This window comes from Malaya genurostris, chromosome 3 (genome assembly GCF_030247185.1).
Source record: "Malaya genurostris strain Urasoe2022 chromosome 3, Malgen_1.1, whole genome shotgun sequence".
Classification (NCBI taxonomy): Eukaryota; Metazoa; Arthropoda; class Insecta; order Diptera; family Culicidae; genus Malaya; species Malaya genurostris.
This window is the reverse complement of record NC_080572.1, coordinates 235412120-235428795: the sequence shown is the minus strand read 5'-3', so window position 1 is coordinate 235428795 and position 16676 is coordinate 235412120. Positions and strand designations below refer to the sequence as shown.

The following is a 16676-nucleotide window of genomic DNA, read 5'->3' as shown; positions in this document are numbered from 1 at the left end:
AGAAAGGCTTCATTACAACATTAGGTGCATTAAAACAGGTTATGTTAGAAAGTAACCTAAGAATAAGATCAAATATATTATTTCTGATACTTTTGGCTTCGAAAATGTTGTCGATGTGTGGGCTGTGGGCTAGAGTAGGAAAAGAGAATAGCTAGCGAAGGTCGCGAACGTAGCTTGGCATAGAAGTGTACGTCTACGAAATAGAAAATATCGTGCCGGAACATGCTCTCAACAAATGGAAATCGTTGAACTGACCGTCGGAATTAGTGAACATCTTTCGGAATATGGGAATAAATTTACAAGATGCTTAACAAAATCCTTCATACGTTGAAATTATTCATCGGTTTTAGAGCTTATAATTGATATATTCATTTATATGATTCCAGCAAAGCAAAACTGCTGACAAGTTTTTTCAAAGTAAAGTTGATTACATATTAGAAACAATGGCCATTTATAATCGCGACGAACTGATTCGGAAGATATATGGGACTCAACCTTCCTGGCATTGGTTGAATAGTCAACTTTTAGTTATGGCACAGTCTACAGTGTGAACAGGAAGAATTAGATTTTGTTTTATGAATTTAAAATTAAATCTGAACGAGTACCATTATTAAAGTCATGTGGATTTGATTTCATAACTAGATTACGTCCGAAACGTCAGAAAGGATATCACGCCTTGGTGAAATATCTTTAAGGTTCTAATTACATTCTTAGGAAAACAGCCATTGTTGAAAAATGTGAAAGCAGTTTTCTCCACAACTGTTTGAGATAAATCTTCAAGAAAAAACTGCTGTTGCGTTTAGCAACAATGGCGGTTTTCTTACGATAGTAAATTGCCCCTTAAATTGTTTAAACTTTTCGTCTGCTTAGCGGTTTAAATTTAACTTCTAGATGGACATGTCAATTCAATTTGAACTGCTTTAAGCACTGATGAGCCGAAGGCGAAACGTGAAATGGATATGGTTATGTGATAAAGAAAAATAAAACATCGATCTGGTTCAGTTTGGTACATAGGTAAATATACTACTAGTTATAAAAAAATCGAACACTGGCATTTATCTTTGCATTTTGTTTCTAGCTAACTGATCTATCATTAATCCTTCTTGAGTTCGTTTGGTCCTGCCATCAAACATTTTCTTCGAATGATACACTTGCATAAAGTGTGTCAGGTCCTTCGCCTTTTTTTGCCTATGGTGTTTCTAATCTTTGTAACGTCAAAAATACACCGCTATCAGACACCATTGAGCTGTCCGTCATCTGCGAGTGCGGTTTGGAATTCCCACTATTCTAATGTGCAGGCAAGCCTGTCGTCCCAGACGACGCACAAAAATATCTCTAAGTAGATAGAGAAGATCGACTTCCCTCGTTTGCCTAAAATGCACACTACGATTTTTGCCCAGCAAATGAAATGTGACCTACCGTCGCAGTTTATTGGTAAATATATCCAACTCAATCTATGAGTCTGTGAGACAGATTAACCCCCAAAACAGGTAAGATACAGCTCAGTTGAACACTTGGCCCGTGTGTTAGCTACTAAGTTCACTCAAAACAATTCAATTTCCCGTTTATCATGTGCTCCAACTGTTTAGTGCACACCGCCCCCAGTGTCATACTTCTTTTTGATTTCGATTAATTTTAAGTTCGTGAAAGTCCTGCAGTAACTGATACAAATCGTCCTTCAGGTGGGTATTCTCCTCCTTCAACTCCTGGATAATGACTTTCATCTCCTCCGAGTAGGCCCGAAGGGAATCCATCTCCGATTTCATCTTTTCGTAGCTCTCGATTTGATGCTTAAACTGTTGATTCTCTCGGCTTAAGCTTTGATAGTCTTGCTTAATTTTGTAAATCTCCTGAACTAGCTTGTCTACCTTCTCGTGCTTCCTCGGGCGAACGGCGGGGGTAGAGTTATCCGACGCCTGCGTCGAAATGTTCGCGATACGACTGCGGATAGCGCTCATGTCATCGCTGAATGCTCGCAGCGAGGCCTGAGTCATGTTTTCCGTTGCGATAAGTTTTTGAATTTCCCGTTTGGACTGCTTCATCTCCTGCATAATGTGCTGCGAATGCAGGTTCAACTCGTTCACGTAATTGGAGAAGTACAGGTTGGATTTTTTCAGGATGGTTAAGGCTTTACCCTCGGAGCAACAGATTCCGTCCACTACTTTTTCCTTGCACTTCAGTGAGTTGTACAGTTTATACTCTTTCATGTTGATTTTTTTGAAGTAGATAATCATCTCGGCCAGATTCTCACAGTTCCAGTCGTTGCCGTAAATGTGAACGACATTGATGCGAGGAAACATTGTTCGCATATTTTCGAATTCCATGTACATCAACCCGTTGTTGAACAGGTGTAACGTTTCCAAATTTGGGAATTGCTTCAGCACGTTGATGTCCAGATAGGACAACCGATTGTCGTTCAAATATAATACTGTCAGCGATTCGAGTTTTTCTTCCATCGAGTTCTTCACGATTGCCATATTATTAACCGATAGATCCAGCGTGCGGAGATTTTTCAGTCGCTGGAACAAACACAGATCAATTGAACGCAGATCGTTATGGGAGAGATCTAAAATTTCGAGATTTTCAAAGTACGAGATGTTTTCTATGGTTTTCAATCTATTATGGCCCAGTTCCAGCTTTCGTAACATCGGAACCGTATTGGTATCGAAACTGATCGTGTTAATCCGGTTCCGTTCGGCATCCAGATGCAGTAGATTTTGTGGTATGTAAATATTGTGTAGACTTTGCCACCACACACGCAGTTCTTGAAGTTTCGGGAACGTCGTGTAGATGCTCGGGGGAAGAACAACCATAGCCGATTCTCGAAACTTGATCTTCGTCAGCTCATAGTTCGGTGCCAGCAGCTGCACACTATTTGCTTCTTCAGGACTATTTATCCGGAGTCCTTGGTATATGCAAAAACCTTCGGGATTCACCGCACAAGTATAGTTAACTGTGCGTACCGTTATTACCCAATTCAATAACATCGCACAAACCAGAGCACTGCAACACATAAAACATACTTTTAGTAATCATCACTTTTTGCACTCTTCAATGGAAACTTACATATTTCGATACATTTTGGTTAGATTTTTCGTGAAATCTGACTCATCCAATTGAATATTTGCTTTGAACAATTACAGAAATTAACACCCACTGGCTAATCCAAAGCCTGAGGACTTTTAAAAAACTACACTGGACATGACACGCGCTGACTGTGTGCTTATTCAATTAAAAAAAAATATGTATATAATAGTAGTTATTAAATCGAATACGGAACTCTATCAGACCGGCTGTAGATTCGCGCTTATACTAACTGGATGGTGAAGATCCGCCAATGTTTTTATAGAATCGTTATCACCAGTGTCTGGTGCAATGGGGCAACTCTGATTGATTAGGACACTGCGATTCGTCACTCTCATTCTTTGCATATTCTCTGAGCGTGCGGCAGGATACTTTCGCACATCGATGTCGTAGGGAAACGTCGGAGGTGGCTGAACTGTCTACAGCTCTCCATGCTGCGTGACGTCATCGAACTAAATGGGGTGTGAAATATAAGCTGAAGGAGAGAGTTTGCCTTTCGGGCTGGAAATCATCAATCACGTCTAGAGCTACGATGTGGCCGACATTATCTATGTTTCCGTGATTCGTTCAGGTGAAATCTGAGACATGTGAAGCGGCAAGTATTATAGCAACAGCTTCAGGAGTTTCCGTGCACGAACAAGTTTCTCGAAGTCTCCGAATAATCTCACTAACAGATAGTTTGGCGATTGTTTCGTTACACAATTAGGTACATCGCACGGTCGTCGAATTTTCTGGTTTTAGATAATAATGGTTGCTTGTTGTTTGTGACTGTGTTTTGGTTATTTCTGCTTCCTATACAAAGAACATCTCGCACTTTAATCATCATCTTAAGCTCGAACACCTTTAGTAAATATTTATCGAAACGAGATTTGGTAGGACATTTTTTAGACCCGTTTTCGGTTTATCTATACCGAAATGTCTGATTGTTTTTCGCATGGTTTTCTCGCTTACTTCTTTCATTTTGGCTATCGCTCTCAAAGACAGTCCAGGTTCTGTACTCCATGTGTGCACTACAATTCAACATTGGACTGGTGAAAGTCCCCGCCAAAAAACAGACGGAATTAAAAGGGTGATTTTTTACTGGGTTTTTTTGGCAACACTGTTTTGACAGATCACGTGTGAATGGTTCACGTCATTATCAAACTTGTTCAGTTTGGTTTATAATTTAATCATGAATCGTAGCTTGGTCTATAATCTAATCATAACGGGCGGTGGCAAAGTTGGAGGAAGATCAACTTTTTGAACGAAAAATTATATTCAGCGACGAAGCGCATTTCTGGTTGAATGGATACGCCAACAAGCAAAATTGCCGCATCTGTAGTGAAGACCAGTCAGAAGCAATGAAAGAGCTATCAATGCATCCCAAAAAAGTCACTTTTCGGTGTAGATTATGGGCCGTTGACATTATACGTGAAATACCAGCTGATATGTTGGCGAGAGCGTGCCAAAATTGGACGGAGCCGCTGCCAACATTTGTGTGGAATCATCTTCAAGTATTAAATTATATTGATCGTTCTATCAATTCCAATAAAGATTCCAATAATTTTCTCAATATCAAATCCTGTTTCAAATCCCCCCTTATTAAATGGGTACATAAATGGTGAAATAATAGTGTAAACAACAGGACGCAGCCGCAACAGTTGTCAGATTCTCAATAATTGCAAGATAGCAGCGGTTTTCGACTGTTCCCATACTTTCCAGGACAGTCTGTGATTACCAAAGCCTAGCCAACTATGTATCCGCTTTTAGAGCCAATCTTGGCCGATCTCATGATGGGTTGAAATTGGCATAAACAAGTTGCTGCAGGGTGAAATAAAAGTGTTGTCAGGATTATTACCAATGGTTTGCTTTGCTTTTAATGTGCGAGAATCTAAATGTTTCTAGTTGATTACTTTTTGTTAAAATCTGTAAATGAAGTATAAATGCAGTGCAAAGCTTCAAAATATCGGGAACTCAAGTTGTAATTGTATTTGCAATTGAATCATTTTTTTTCTGTTCTGAAATCATTGACAGAAAGGATTTTCAAATTTACAACAGGGATCCACAAAAGTAAGAAGATGAATTTCAGTGCCAGCAGACCCTGTCAGCTTGGAGCGAAATCAATCTTCAGTTCAACAACGCCATCGTACGGCATCACATTCAACATATCATGTCAATTGTATGGGTGCGCAGCCCTGCTATTTTGGCGCGCACGAATTTGACATTTCTCTCGCCTACTTCTATGTATGAGATTCGATGCGGACTCACCTGAGGGCGACATGCTCGCAAAAAAGGATGTTGCCAATGATTTGTTCGGAAAATGTGAGAGCTGGATATCTTGTTAATATGACGTCTTTGGTGCCAGCCAGGAAGCCAGTGTACAGTGATTCAAAAACCTAATTTTAAGCTCTTAATTGATATCTCACTAAAAACGTGGTTTTTGAGTTACAGTACAAAGCAAAGCAAAGTTGGTCGTAAGAAAAGGCGCCATCTTTTGAAAATTTTATTTATGTGATTATTCCTCCAAAAAGTGAGAAAAAAATATTATTTTAGCTCAGGGTCAATATAGGGGCTAAGTAACTTCGACCAAGTTGTGCAAAAAGTCATTTAGGTACTCTTTCTGTAACTTAAGTAGAATTCATTATATAATGTATTCTCGGAAAAGGATTCCAAAAACCAGTTTTGTAATAAAACTAACATATTTTCAATTTATATGAGTTTTTAATGTTTTACAAAGCTAAAATAATATTTTCATCTCACGTTTAGGGTGATTAATCACATAAATGAAACTTTTAAAAGATGGCGCTTGTCATTCTGAGCAACTTACCTGAAGATACTGTACATCAAAAAGCACCTTTTTTCAATTAAAAAGTTTGACTTTTATGTGTCATAACAGTGAGTTTTGGTACGTGCAAACCCTGTTAGCTCGAAGCGAAATCAATCTTCAGTTCAGCAACGCTGTTGCACCACAGACTAACAGACATGACAGTATGAGTAAATTCTTATAAAAATAATTTTTCGTGATGCACTAGTTCCACCTATATTGTACTGCGCGAACTATTTACTATCTGTACACCCCTTGTGTTATGTACAAGTTTTTTTACTAGTTGGTTTCCCCTCGTTTGTCAACACCGATCAGCTGCTTGCAGGGATGCCTGATTTCATCAACATATACGAGAATGAATCGACACAATAAATTATTGGATTATTATCTACATTTAACTTTTTCGCGAAGATAACCATTTATTTGACTCAACGTTGTTCATCAAGACAATTTTTTATTGTGTTGGTAGTTTTCACCCGAAATTAAGTGGCGGCACACCAGAAGCAAGTAAATATTGTAACAAAACGGGTTCGATTTTGTATTCCGTTGGAGGATGAGAAGTAGGCACAATTATGTATATAGTTTTGGCAATATGTATTAAATCTGTATCCTGCATGAAATTCGCATGGACGTAAACAAATCAATACATTACAGGTAATTCTGTATGAATGGCAACTCTGTTGGTAAATGAAAAAATAAACACAGTCTAGATGACAGACAGGATGTTTTTGATAGGGTAACGTGGCGCCATCATGACACATGTGAGTACTGTCCCAAATAAAGGAATATTCGAAATGACCGTTAAAATGATTGAAGAATCTAATTTGAGTGTCCTGTCTGTTAGTCTGTGGTTGCACGGCATCACATTCAACATATTATGTCAAGGCGCCATGCCTGCAAAAAAGGAGGTTGCCAATGATTTGTTCGGGAATTGTGAGAGCTGGATATCTTGTGTGATATGGTGTCTTTGGTACATGGCTGAGTAACTGTCTCGAACACATCAAACAACTCAGATCAACCGTTATAGCATAATAAAAGAAAGTCAAATCATATTACGATCACTGACAGCAGTGGTGCTAGATACATTAAGGAATGAGCCATTGTTCGTACCTTGTGTCGGATTTCGTTTAATAACTTGTGGTCCCATACAGTGTTCCTGAATTTTATTCGAATACTTCTGGTTGCAGAATTACAGATAACAGGCTATTGGTCTCTGGGAATATAAACAAAGAACATTTTGTTAAAAGCCAAAAGTTAAAAAAAGTCTCTTGGGATGCAATGATTCTCGCCATAAGTGATATTACATTTCAAAGTGAAAATTTCACCTAGAGAGTACCACTCCACTCTCCTCCTCTGTTTCAATGAAAGCCAACAGCAAGAGCATTGTGGTCTGTTTTACTGATCGATCACTGATGGAGGAACGAGCTGGCACTGGTGTCTACTGTAGCGAAACGGGACGGGAGCATTCACATTCTTGGGATAGATATTGGAGGCAGAAATGTTTGCAATTATGTGCGGAGTTTAAGCTAAAATTATAGATCTTCGCTCTGACAGCCAAACTGTAACTAAAGCACTAAGCTATTCTGACTCATGGTCTAAGCTATTAATCGCTTATCGTACTCAGATAGAAAAACACAGCACTTACAATGCTATAAATCTCGTTTAGGTGACCTATTCATTTCAATATAACATGTAATAAGTAAGGCTGACGAATTGGTTAAGTCAGGTAGAGGGATCAACTTTGTTAGTCCTAAGCTGGCCTTACAAATTCCGAAGTGTTGAATGAATCAAACGATTCTATTTGAGCTTCCTCTGAGCATAAATACTACAGGAATAGTTCACAGATTTGCCGTAAAATAAAAACATTTTCGGAGGACCATACCGAACGGTTTCGAGGAGCCTTTTACGTTTCTCAACGCGTGATTGTGGTCCACTTGTAAGGAGTCTGACTAGCCATTGCAGTCAAAATTATCATGTTATATACTATACTGTGGGCTGAATTGTTTTCATGTGACCTTTGGGAATCTGATGATGGGACTTCATATCGGCTGATAACATATTGTCCTGCAGCATTACAATGCAGACATCGTGTTTTCGATTACTATTACATAGATGAACCGTTGTTTAAGAGGTTGACACTTAAAGACATCCTTGGGTTTTTAACCCAATGTGGAAAAGAGCACCAAGCTCTCTCGCAGATAGTTCAAACTTTATGTGAGCTGTTGCTGTCGGTTTTTTTTGTGCAGTCGTGCAACCTCACCCCTTTTAAACTATCACATTCCCCTTCTCTTTTTCCCATCAGGAGAGTGACGAGATCTCACGACAAGGTATAAGCACAGACTAACAGACATGACAGTATGAGTAAATTCTTATAAAAATAATTTTTCGTGATGCACTAGTTCCACCTATATTGTACTGCGCGAACTATTTACTATCAGTACACCCCTGGTGTTATGTAAAAGTTTTTTTACTAGTTGGTTTCCCCTCGTTTGTCAACACCGATCAGCTGCTTGCAGGGATGCCAGATTTCATCAAAATATTTGAAAATAAATCGTCACAATAAATTATTGGATTACGTTGATAATATATTTAACTTTTTCGCGATGTTGGAAGGTAACCATTTATTTGACTCAACGTTGTTCATCTAGACTATTTTTTATTGTGTTGGTAGTTTTCACCCGAAATTAAGTGGCGGCAGATCAGAAGCAAGTAAATATTGTAGCAAAACGGGTTCGATTTTGTATTGCGTTGGAGGATGAGAAGTAGGCACAATTATGTATATAGTTTTGGCAATATGTAATAAATCTGTATCCTGCATGAAATTCGCATGGACATATACAAATCAATACATTACATATAATTCTGTATGAATGGCAACTCTGTTGGTAAATGAAAAAATAAACACAGTCTAGATGACAAACAGGATATTTTTGATAGGGTAACGTGGCGCCATCATGACACATGTGAGTACTGTCCCAAATAAAGGAATATTCGAAATGACCGTTAAAATGGTTGAAGAATCTAATTTGAGTGTCCTGTCTGTTAGTCTGTGGTATAAGTTCCCGAAAAACACGGGGAACGTGTCATTTGAGCCAATTAATTCTGATTCCTGATTCCCATACAATTCCTGGATTTTTTTACATACAATGTTCCTGATACGTTGAGAAGCCTTACTTGTTGCAACTGGAAACTTGATCGACGGTTTACATACCAGGCATGTCAGAATGTACTGATGCTCTCATAGCTCTAGGGAGTACTTTTTTATATGTTTGCAACAGTACTGCGTATTCTGACCCCTCTGCTTCAAAACAAGATCAATCCTAGGTTATTGTGACGAAAACTATTGCAATAGCATTTCTCCCGCCAAGTATAAAATTCAATAACCTACCTCGTTGCAAAGGGAAAGGCTCCTGTGAGACGCTTATAAAATTGAGAAGGACGGCTTAAAAGCAAGTTTACCTACTGCCTGACAAAGCCAGATATTACACAGACAACGTCACGAAGAAACTCCTGGACTCTTTTGGATGGGACGTTTTGAACCACTCTCCGTATTTCCCTGATCTGGCCCTTTTCAGATTCCATCTCTTTTCTTCCCTTAAGGATCAAGAGTAAACCAAGTTAACTTGTGTTGGTAGTTTGTGTATTACGTACATTTTATTTGGTACGTATGTCATAGATCTATGTATTCATATATGCAGTGTTTGATGAGAAATTGCTTAAATTTTATGAATGTAGATTTCAATTCCCTAATAAAAAAGTTAGCAACACTGCTTCAATGGATTTGTATTAGATTGCGCTACACAAAATAAACAAAACTAAACATTTTCAGTTACAAAAGTAGTTTTCCGGAAAAAATGAATAGTTTTACAACAACATTCCATATCCATTGCCTTTCGCGTGTTGAATTAAAGGTTTTTGAAATTTTGAAAAATTTATTGATTAAAATCAGGAAAAGAATTGCCAGAATTTGTTTTTACGACTCTTTGCAAGCGTATGAGTAATGTCAACAATGTGTGCGTAAAAACAAATTCCGGCGCTTCTTTTCCTGATTTTACTCAATAAATCTTCCATATGGTTGAAAAAAAAATCAATTGGTTCATACTGCTTTAAATTGCAATTCAAGAAAAGCGAAAATCTTAGTCTAAAACTCTTCCGTTTTCCTTAAAACTGCTCGAGAAAAATTATTTCAGTTTCAGCTTACATCCACTGACACATTTGATTAGCAACAAACACATTTCTATATGGATTTCCTCTTGCAGAAATTATTGCGATATAAACATTTACGTACCTTCTATAAGTAAACCCGCAAAATAGAAACCTTTAATTTAACACGCGAAAGGCAATGGATATGGAATGTTGTCGTAAAACTATTTATATTTAGGGCATGTTCAGGAGTGGTTTAGTTCTAGATGCATAATTTATGTCAGTTACAAAATTTAAATCTGAATTTTATAACAAGGAAAACTGGCAGCCCCAGCAGTGTTTTACTCGTGTTTCAAATATACAAAAAAAATAGAACGGCATCGTAGACCAGTTTTAAATTTGACAGAAGAACTGGTCGAATAAATAAAACTAGAACGGCTTGCTGGGGATACATTTGTTCCAGTTTCTGCTCTATTATAGATCTTCCATATAGAACTTCTAGCTGCTGAATTTGCTCTTAGTTTTGTTTATTTTGTGTAGCGCAATCTAATACAAATGCATTGAAGCAGTGTTGCTAACTTTTTTTATTAACGTATTGAAATCTACATTCATAAAATGTAAGCAATTTTCCATCAAACGTTGGTGCAAAATTGATCAAAACTAATATTTCATCCAAAATGTCAGGCTTAACATTCATTTGAGAATAAATTATTGTTAAAATAGATTGTTTGAAACTCAATCGTGCAAGCCGACTTCCGGTGAAACCCTCAACGAGTGAACACGTCGTATCGTGTTAGTGCGGTGAAAATTCGAGTATTTCGCGAGAAAGAAAGGATTTTCATCCGTACTTCGGTGACTCCACGTTGTCACATAGCGAGGGTTTCACTTGTAGTCCAGTGAAAAGAAAGTCCATTGGACTATAAACGAAAGCTAACTGGCAATATAGCTAAATCGCTGTGCCATCAATCGGCGTCATCTCAAGTGAGGTGACGCCACCAGAAGTGAAGAAGAAGAAGAAGAATCGTGCAAGCCACTTTGATAAACTCGTTGCACTGCATATATGAATACAGAGATCTATGACATACGTACCAAATAAAATGTACGTAATACACAAATTACCAACACAAGTTAACTTGGTTTACTCTTAAATCCTTAAGGTGCACATGGGTGAGAACAAGTTTGAGATGGTGACCATGTCAAAAAATAACTCACATATGAAGAAGTGTAGCGAATTGTGTTATTTTCTGTTATCTTCATAAATTGAGTACACTTACTTTATGGAGACGCCTCGTACTTTAAGGACTCTGAGAAACATCCCCCCAATTGAAGAATTAAAAAAAAACCTAAACCGAAATGTTTGAGAATATGTATTTTGAAAAGTGACATTCTTTAAATAAATGTTGTTAAGACACGTTTCAAGGCTAGTTTTGTGATACGCTCCGTATTTTAATTAATATAACAAAGTTTAACTGTATAATTGATAGTAGTGAACCTTAAGCAGAGTTTACTGTTCGACTATACCAGAATTTTGGAAATAGTCCCCGCAATTACTTTTATCCATCAATCCAATAGACATATCAAGAGACATTTGTTGTAGGTATTTCCAAAAATTGTATCTAAATGATTATTGAACAGGTCGGAATGTTCTGAATTGCTCACTTCGCCAGCAATTCATGAGCTGAATTTGGGAAAACCCCTTTCTGAAGGTAGTATAATTGAACACACCTTTCTGTGTTTCCTGTGGGAAGCGATTCGGCAAACTGATCGTAAAGTGATAATTCCGTGTAGACAAGACACTGAACATCAATCAGGGGAAGCAACTTACCGAGTGTGTCAGTGCCGAATTCCCTCGGGTTTCCCCATGTCATACAACTGTTGCTCAAATATCTGTTATTGTTAGAAATCAGATGACATTCGCAATAATTGAAGCAGATAGAAAGTAAACTGGAAAATTCGAAGAACTGCTACGGCGCCTGGACTGTTTGTTACCTATATTATTGTTCTGCGTTATCTGAGCGTCTATCTTTGGTTGATTTCTCACTGTGTGCAAGTGATACTACAGAGATTTTAAATATACCTAGAAAAGATATCTAGTGGAAGCAAAAAGAACAACCCGCCTCATCCCTTCACCTAAAATATCTAACATACATGTAATAAAGATATTTAAATGTACTTTGAGTATATAACAGGGCTTAAAAATCACCACTTGTTACTGAACACACAACTTATTTATAATTTTTATTAATTGTCCACCGCAACTAATCTCAGTAGATCAATACTAATAAAATCAATACTAAAAAACAAGAAGAACTAAGATTACAACAATTTATTCTAAGATTAGCAATAGGGTGGGGTAAAATTTGGATTTAAGCTCCACCAAACATTTCGTGTTCCTTTTGGGTCCCATAAGAACTATGCAAAATTTTATGCTAACAAAATAAAAACTTACATAACTTTTTTATTGTGTATTTACAGTGAGTTTTGTAACATGGTTTGTCACTTATGAAGAATCTTCATACTAAGCTGAATAACTATCGTAAACACATCAAACAACTCAGATCAACCGTTATAGCATAATAAAAGATCGTCAAGTCGTATTACTTTCACTAGCAGCAGTGGTGCTAGACATATTTAGGAATGAAACATTGTTCGGGCCTTGTGTCGGTTTTTCATTTATAACTTTTTCTTCAAATGTTGGATTTTTTTGCGGCATTAAAACGTTTTCTTCCTCGTTCAATTTCTTATGAAAATAACAGATGGAGTGACTCTAATTTATAGATTGATGGGACCCAAAAGGAACACGAAAAGTTTGGTGGAATGAGAAAAATAACCTTTCTATCTTTTGTCGTGAATACGACTTACTTTACTATGGGGCGCCTTTTCAAAATTAGCCATATGGAAGAATGGGCAGAACTTAATCGTGAATATCTCGACTTGTATTAATGGCAGCAACATGATTCTTTCACTATTTCATCAAAAATATGATCAGGAATTTAGGATAAAATTTTGAACAGTGTGAGATAACCACAAACAACTCAAAAATAAATTTTTCTCAAAATTTGAAAACAACGCGGAAAACTCTTTACTTTTGCGTGGGTTTTTCGCGCAAGGACGACGATTTTGAGGTAGTCAGACACATATCTTCAAGTGACTGCTTATAAAAGAGGAACCGTGGTCGAAAATCGATCATTTCTTCTTGTGCGTTGGATGGAAGCAGACGTCGTGGAAATGATTCAATCAACCAGCAGCTTCGCAGAATGCACCTTCTGCGTGGTTAAAATCTCAAACGCTCAGGTCGCAACTCTCATTTGGACTTCAGTCGTCAGGTGGAGCTGTCGGCAATGCTTTCATTTGGACTTCAGTCGTCAGGTGGAGCAGTCGCTAGTAATAAGAGCAGACCTTTAGCGTTGTACAAAACCTCAAACGCTCAATTCGCAGAGCCAGTTTCCCCCTGTTGGTGGTCGTTTGCATTGGAGCAAAATACAACGGAAAATGGACAATGATGTGGAACATTATACAAAATCAGTCCTTCTAATGGTTCTAAATGTTACCTAAAGAACTATAAAGATTGCTTCTTTGGACATCAAAAATTAAAATTATCAGTGTCGTGCAAATCTAAGATAATTTGATCAGTTTTTTGCAATTTTCACAGTTCTAAATTCGCCACAGTGTTTAAAATCGTTTACAGCCAATCAGTGTTTAATATTTTAGAAAATTATACAACTTGGCTCTTCTGGGATGCCAGAAATTAATCCCGTACAGCATTTTGATATATCTTTTACTAAAATATTGAAATCCAAAATGAAATAATAGACATCAAAATTCTCTAAGGTGCTATTTAGAACCATAATTTTATATCCGAAGAATTATGCGAAATTTTGCTTCACTCTACTGTATACGGCCCATTTTTCAACCAGTTGTAGTTTGTAGTAAACTTTCTGCAGATTTGCTATATAAAATGCATAGCACGGACTCAGAAGCCATTCATTTCGAATTTGATTGTCGTTGTTATCGTGTTGATTATGGTGCAATCAAAGAATCTCCAATCGAAATACAAAGCTTGTTACCGCAAGCGGAAGAAGCAGGAGACTCCAACAGAACACATATCAGTATCGCATTCACGGAGAACAGGTAATCCTGGAAATAGAAGACGGAAGTCAGCGATATCCATCGGAATTTGAACTAAACTCGTCACTCACCATCACGAACGCCTTCATAAAAGATTCTTTTCAGAACCACCATTATTTGATCATAAGGTACTATACTGGTTATTTCGTAATATTTGTGTGTCAGAATGTTTAATGTAACTAATCTGTACTGTAGTTTAGGTGTATCGTTTCAAAGTCTAGTAGTGTAAAAGAGCAAAACAAAACACAATTCACACTATCGATCAACTAATTTATATTCGGAAGTATAAAGTAAGAGTGTCAGTTTTATTCGTATTCACGACATCCAGTTATGTCTCCGACATTAGACACCTGTACTTTTTTCCCATACAACTTTGTACACACTCAGGTAAAAAGTATATGGAATTTCATAATGATTTCGTATGGTTTTTAGCCACAAGAATATCGTATGCGAATCACAAGACAGCCTTATGAAGTCACGAAAGCTGCAATTCCAAAAAAAAGCCTTGTGAAATTCATACGACATTTTTAGGAACATTGTGCGGGTCAGTCGTTTCGCCGAATGCCATTTCGCCGAAAGTCGTTTCGTCCTCAAATACAGTTGTCATACGCTTAACTTCTGTGGATGTCAAATTGAGAATACAATAATGAGAAACTTTTTCTCTTGCAAATTTTTCTCGCGCAAATGTCAACTCGCAAATGAGTGACACTCCACTCTATTTCATAAAAATGCTTGTAGTCAAAATTTCAGTTTCTTCTCATCTATTCATTTTTTAGTTAAGGAACGATGCCGAATAAATTTGTATTCAAAGCGTGTGTTCAAAACTTGAAACAATTTAATTTAAAATTTGTATTCTTTGCACTCTATTAAAATAACTGTTTTTACTTATATTTACTCACAAGAAATTTCTAGTTTGAATTGTCTTTTCTTTCCTAATGGGAAGCGCAATTTCAAATCGCTCAATTTGGTTCCATATACGACCTGTAAGAGTTATAATCCTGTTTGTAGTCAAAATTGAACAATTTCGAATCTTATGCTGGATTTTTCAATTGGCTCTAAATGAAAAGTTTATGCTAAAACCATCAATTTAATAATTTAATTACTATTATTCACAATTATTTTGATCTAAATTAATGTGTGTAAGTCAAGGCTCGGTTCCAAAATCCATTTATAGGTGTCATGAAGCATTACATGCGTTACTTTGTCAGGTTCAAAATTCAGTTCCAGATATAGAATCAAGCATTCAGTTCCCGATTTCAGTTTCAAATGGAGAAGGAGAATTTGGCAGCTCCGGTGTTGTACATTCGATGAAATTGCATCAATATTGTGGAGCATCGAAATCAATTTTCAATTAATTTAATTATCGTTAATTAATTAATTTTCAGAGTCTCCAACATTTTTCTTAGTTAATTACTACGATAATTTCTTTCTTTAGTATCAGCAAATCAGCATTATGAGATTATCAGTGACGGTAAAAAATCTAGTGTTGCCAGTATTATACTTATTGGCAGAGATGCCAGATATTTTCATAGAAAATCTGTATTGCTCTGCATAAAAAACCTGTATTTATCTGTATGAACTAATAGAATGAAATTTCTATAATAAAAAAAAATGTTAAAAGATGATATTCCAATAGATTATGGATATATAAATTCAATGATCATTCATTCTTCATATATTCGTAAGTCATTGTCGCGCCCAGAAGAATATTCAACGACGGAATTTAATAGTTTTTTTTATCAATAAATAAATTATAATTTGACATACCTGTCTAATTTAAAAATGTTCAACTTGTAGAATTGGAATTCCAACACCCAATAAGCAACGTCAAGTTATACAACTCTCAATGACAAAAAAGTTTCATGATGGCATGACTTCCTTGGATATCAGTTCAAATTCGCTTTAAATTATATCGTTTCGCTTGATAAAACCAAACTAACCCAGTTTTCACCCTAACTGCTGTCAAACCATTTCTTTTAAGCTAGTTTCGAACCTAGTTTCAACGTATTTGAACTGAAAATCGAGTCAGTTTCGAACCTTGATTTTGTATCAGATTTGCTCAAATCCTCGTTGCTAAGTGCGAAATAAACACAGTTTCGTGAAAAGTGTTTGTTTGATGAAACTACCCTGGGTCATTTTCAGGTTTCTCAAGCGAAAATGACATTAGTGTTTTTCATCAAATTTAATTTTTGTTTCTTTCTTTTTATGAAATCTGCATAAATCTGTATTAAATTTGGGAAATCAGTATAAAATCTGTTCACTCTTGTCAAAATCTGTATAATACAGATAAATCTGTATAAATGGCATCGCTACTCATTGGGTATTACTATTACTATTATTCATACTATTTCACTACTACATTAAATTCATAGGTATTTTTTCACCAAAAAACGACAAGACTAAAGAAATAAAATTAAAATAATTTGTTAAACGCCCTCTGACACCGAATGCGATGTATTTTTCGAAAGCTATCTTCGGCCCGGTTGTCTGGGTCATGGGAGGATTGGAGTGTGGTGAC

The 16676-nt window shown here is 36.7% G+C and overlaps 1 protein-coding gene across 1 annotated transcript; it reads right to left on the bottom strand.

Moving 5' to 3' along the window:
• Positions 1–997: 997 nt before the first annotated feature.
• On the bottom strand, positions 998–3301 carry LOC131438853 (dynein regulatory complex subunit 3-like). Its single transcript, XM_058609189.1, has 2 exons — positions 3067–3301; positions 998–3003 (listed from the first exon to the last, which is right to left on the bottom strand). Exons 1-2 carry the CDS (start codon positions 3078–3080, stop codon positions 1608–1610), a joined length of 1410 nt encoding a protein of 469 aa, XP_058465172.1. The 5' UTR covers positions 3081–3301; the 3' UTR covers positions 998–1607.
• Positions 3302–16676: the final 13375 nt, after the last annotated feature.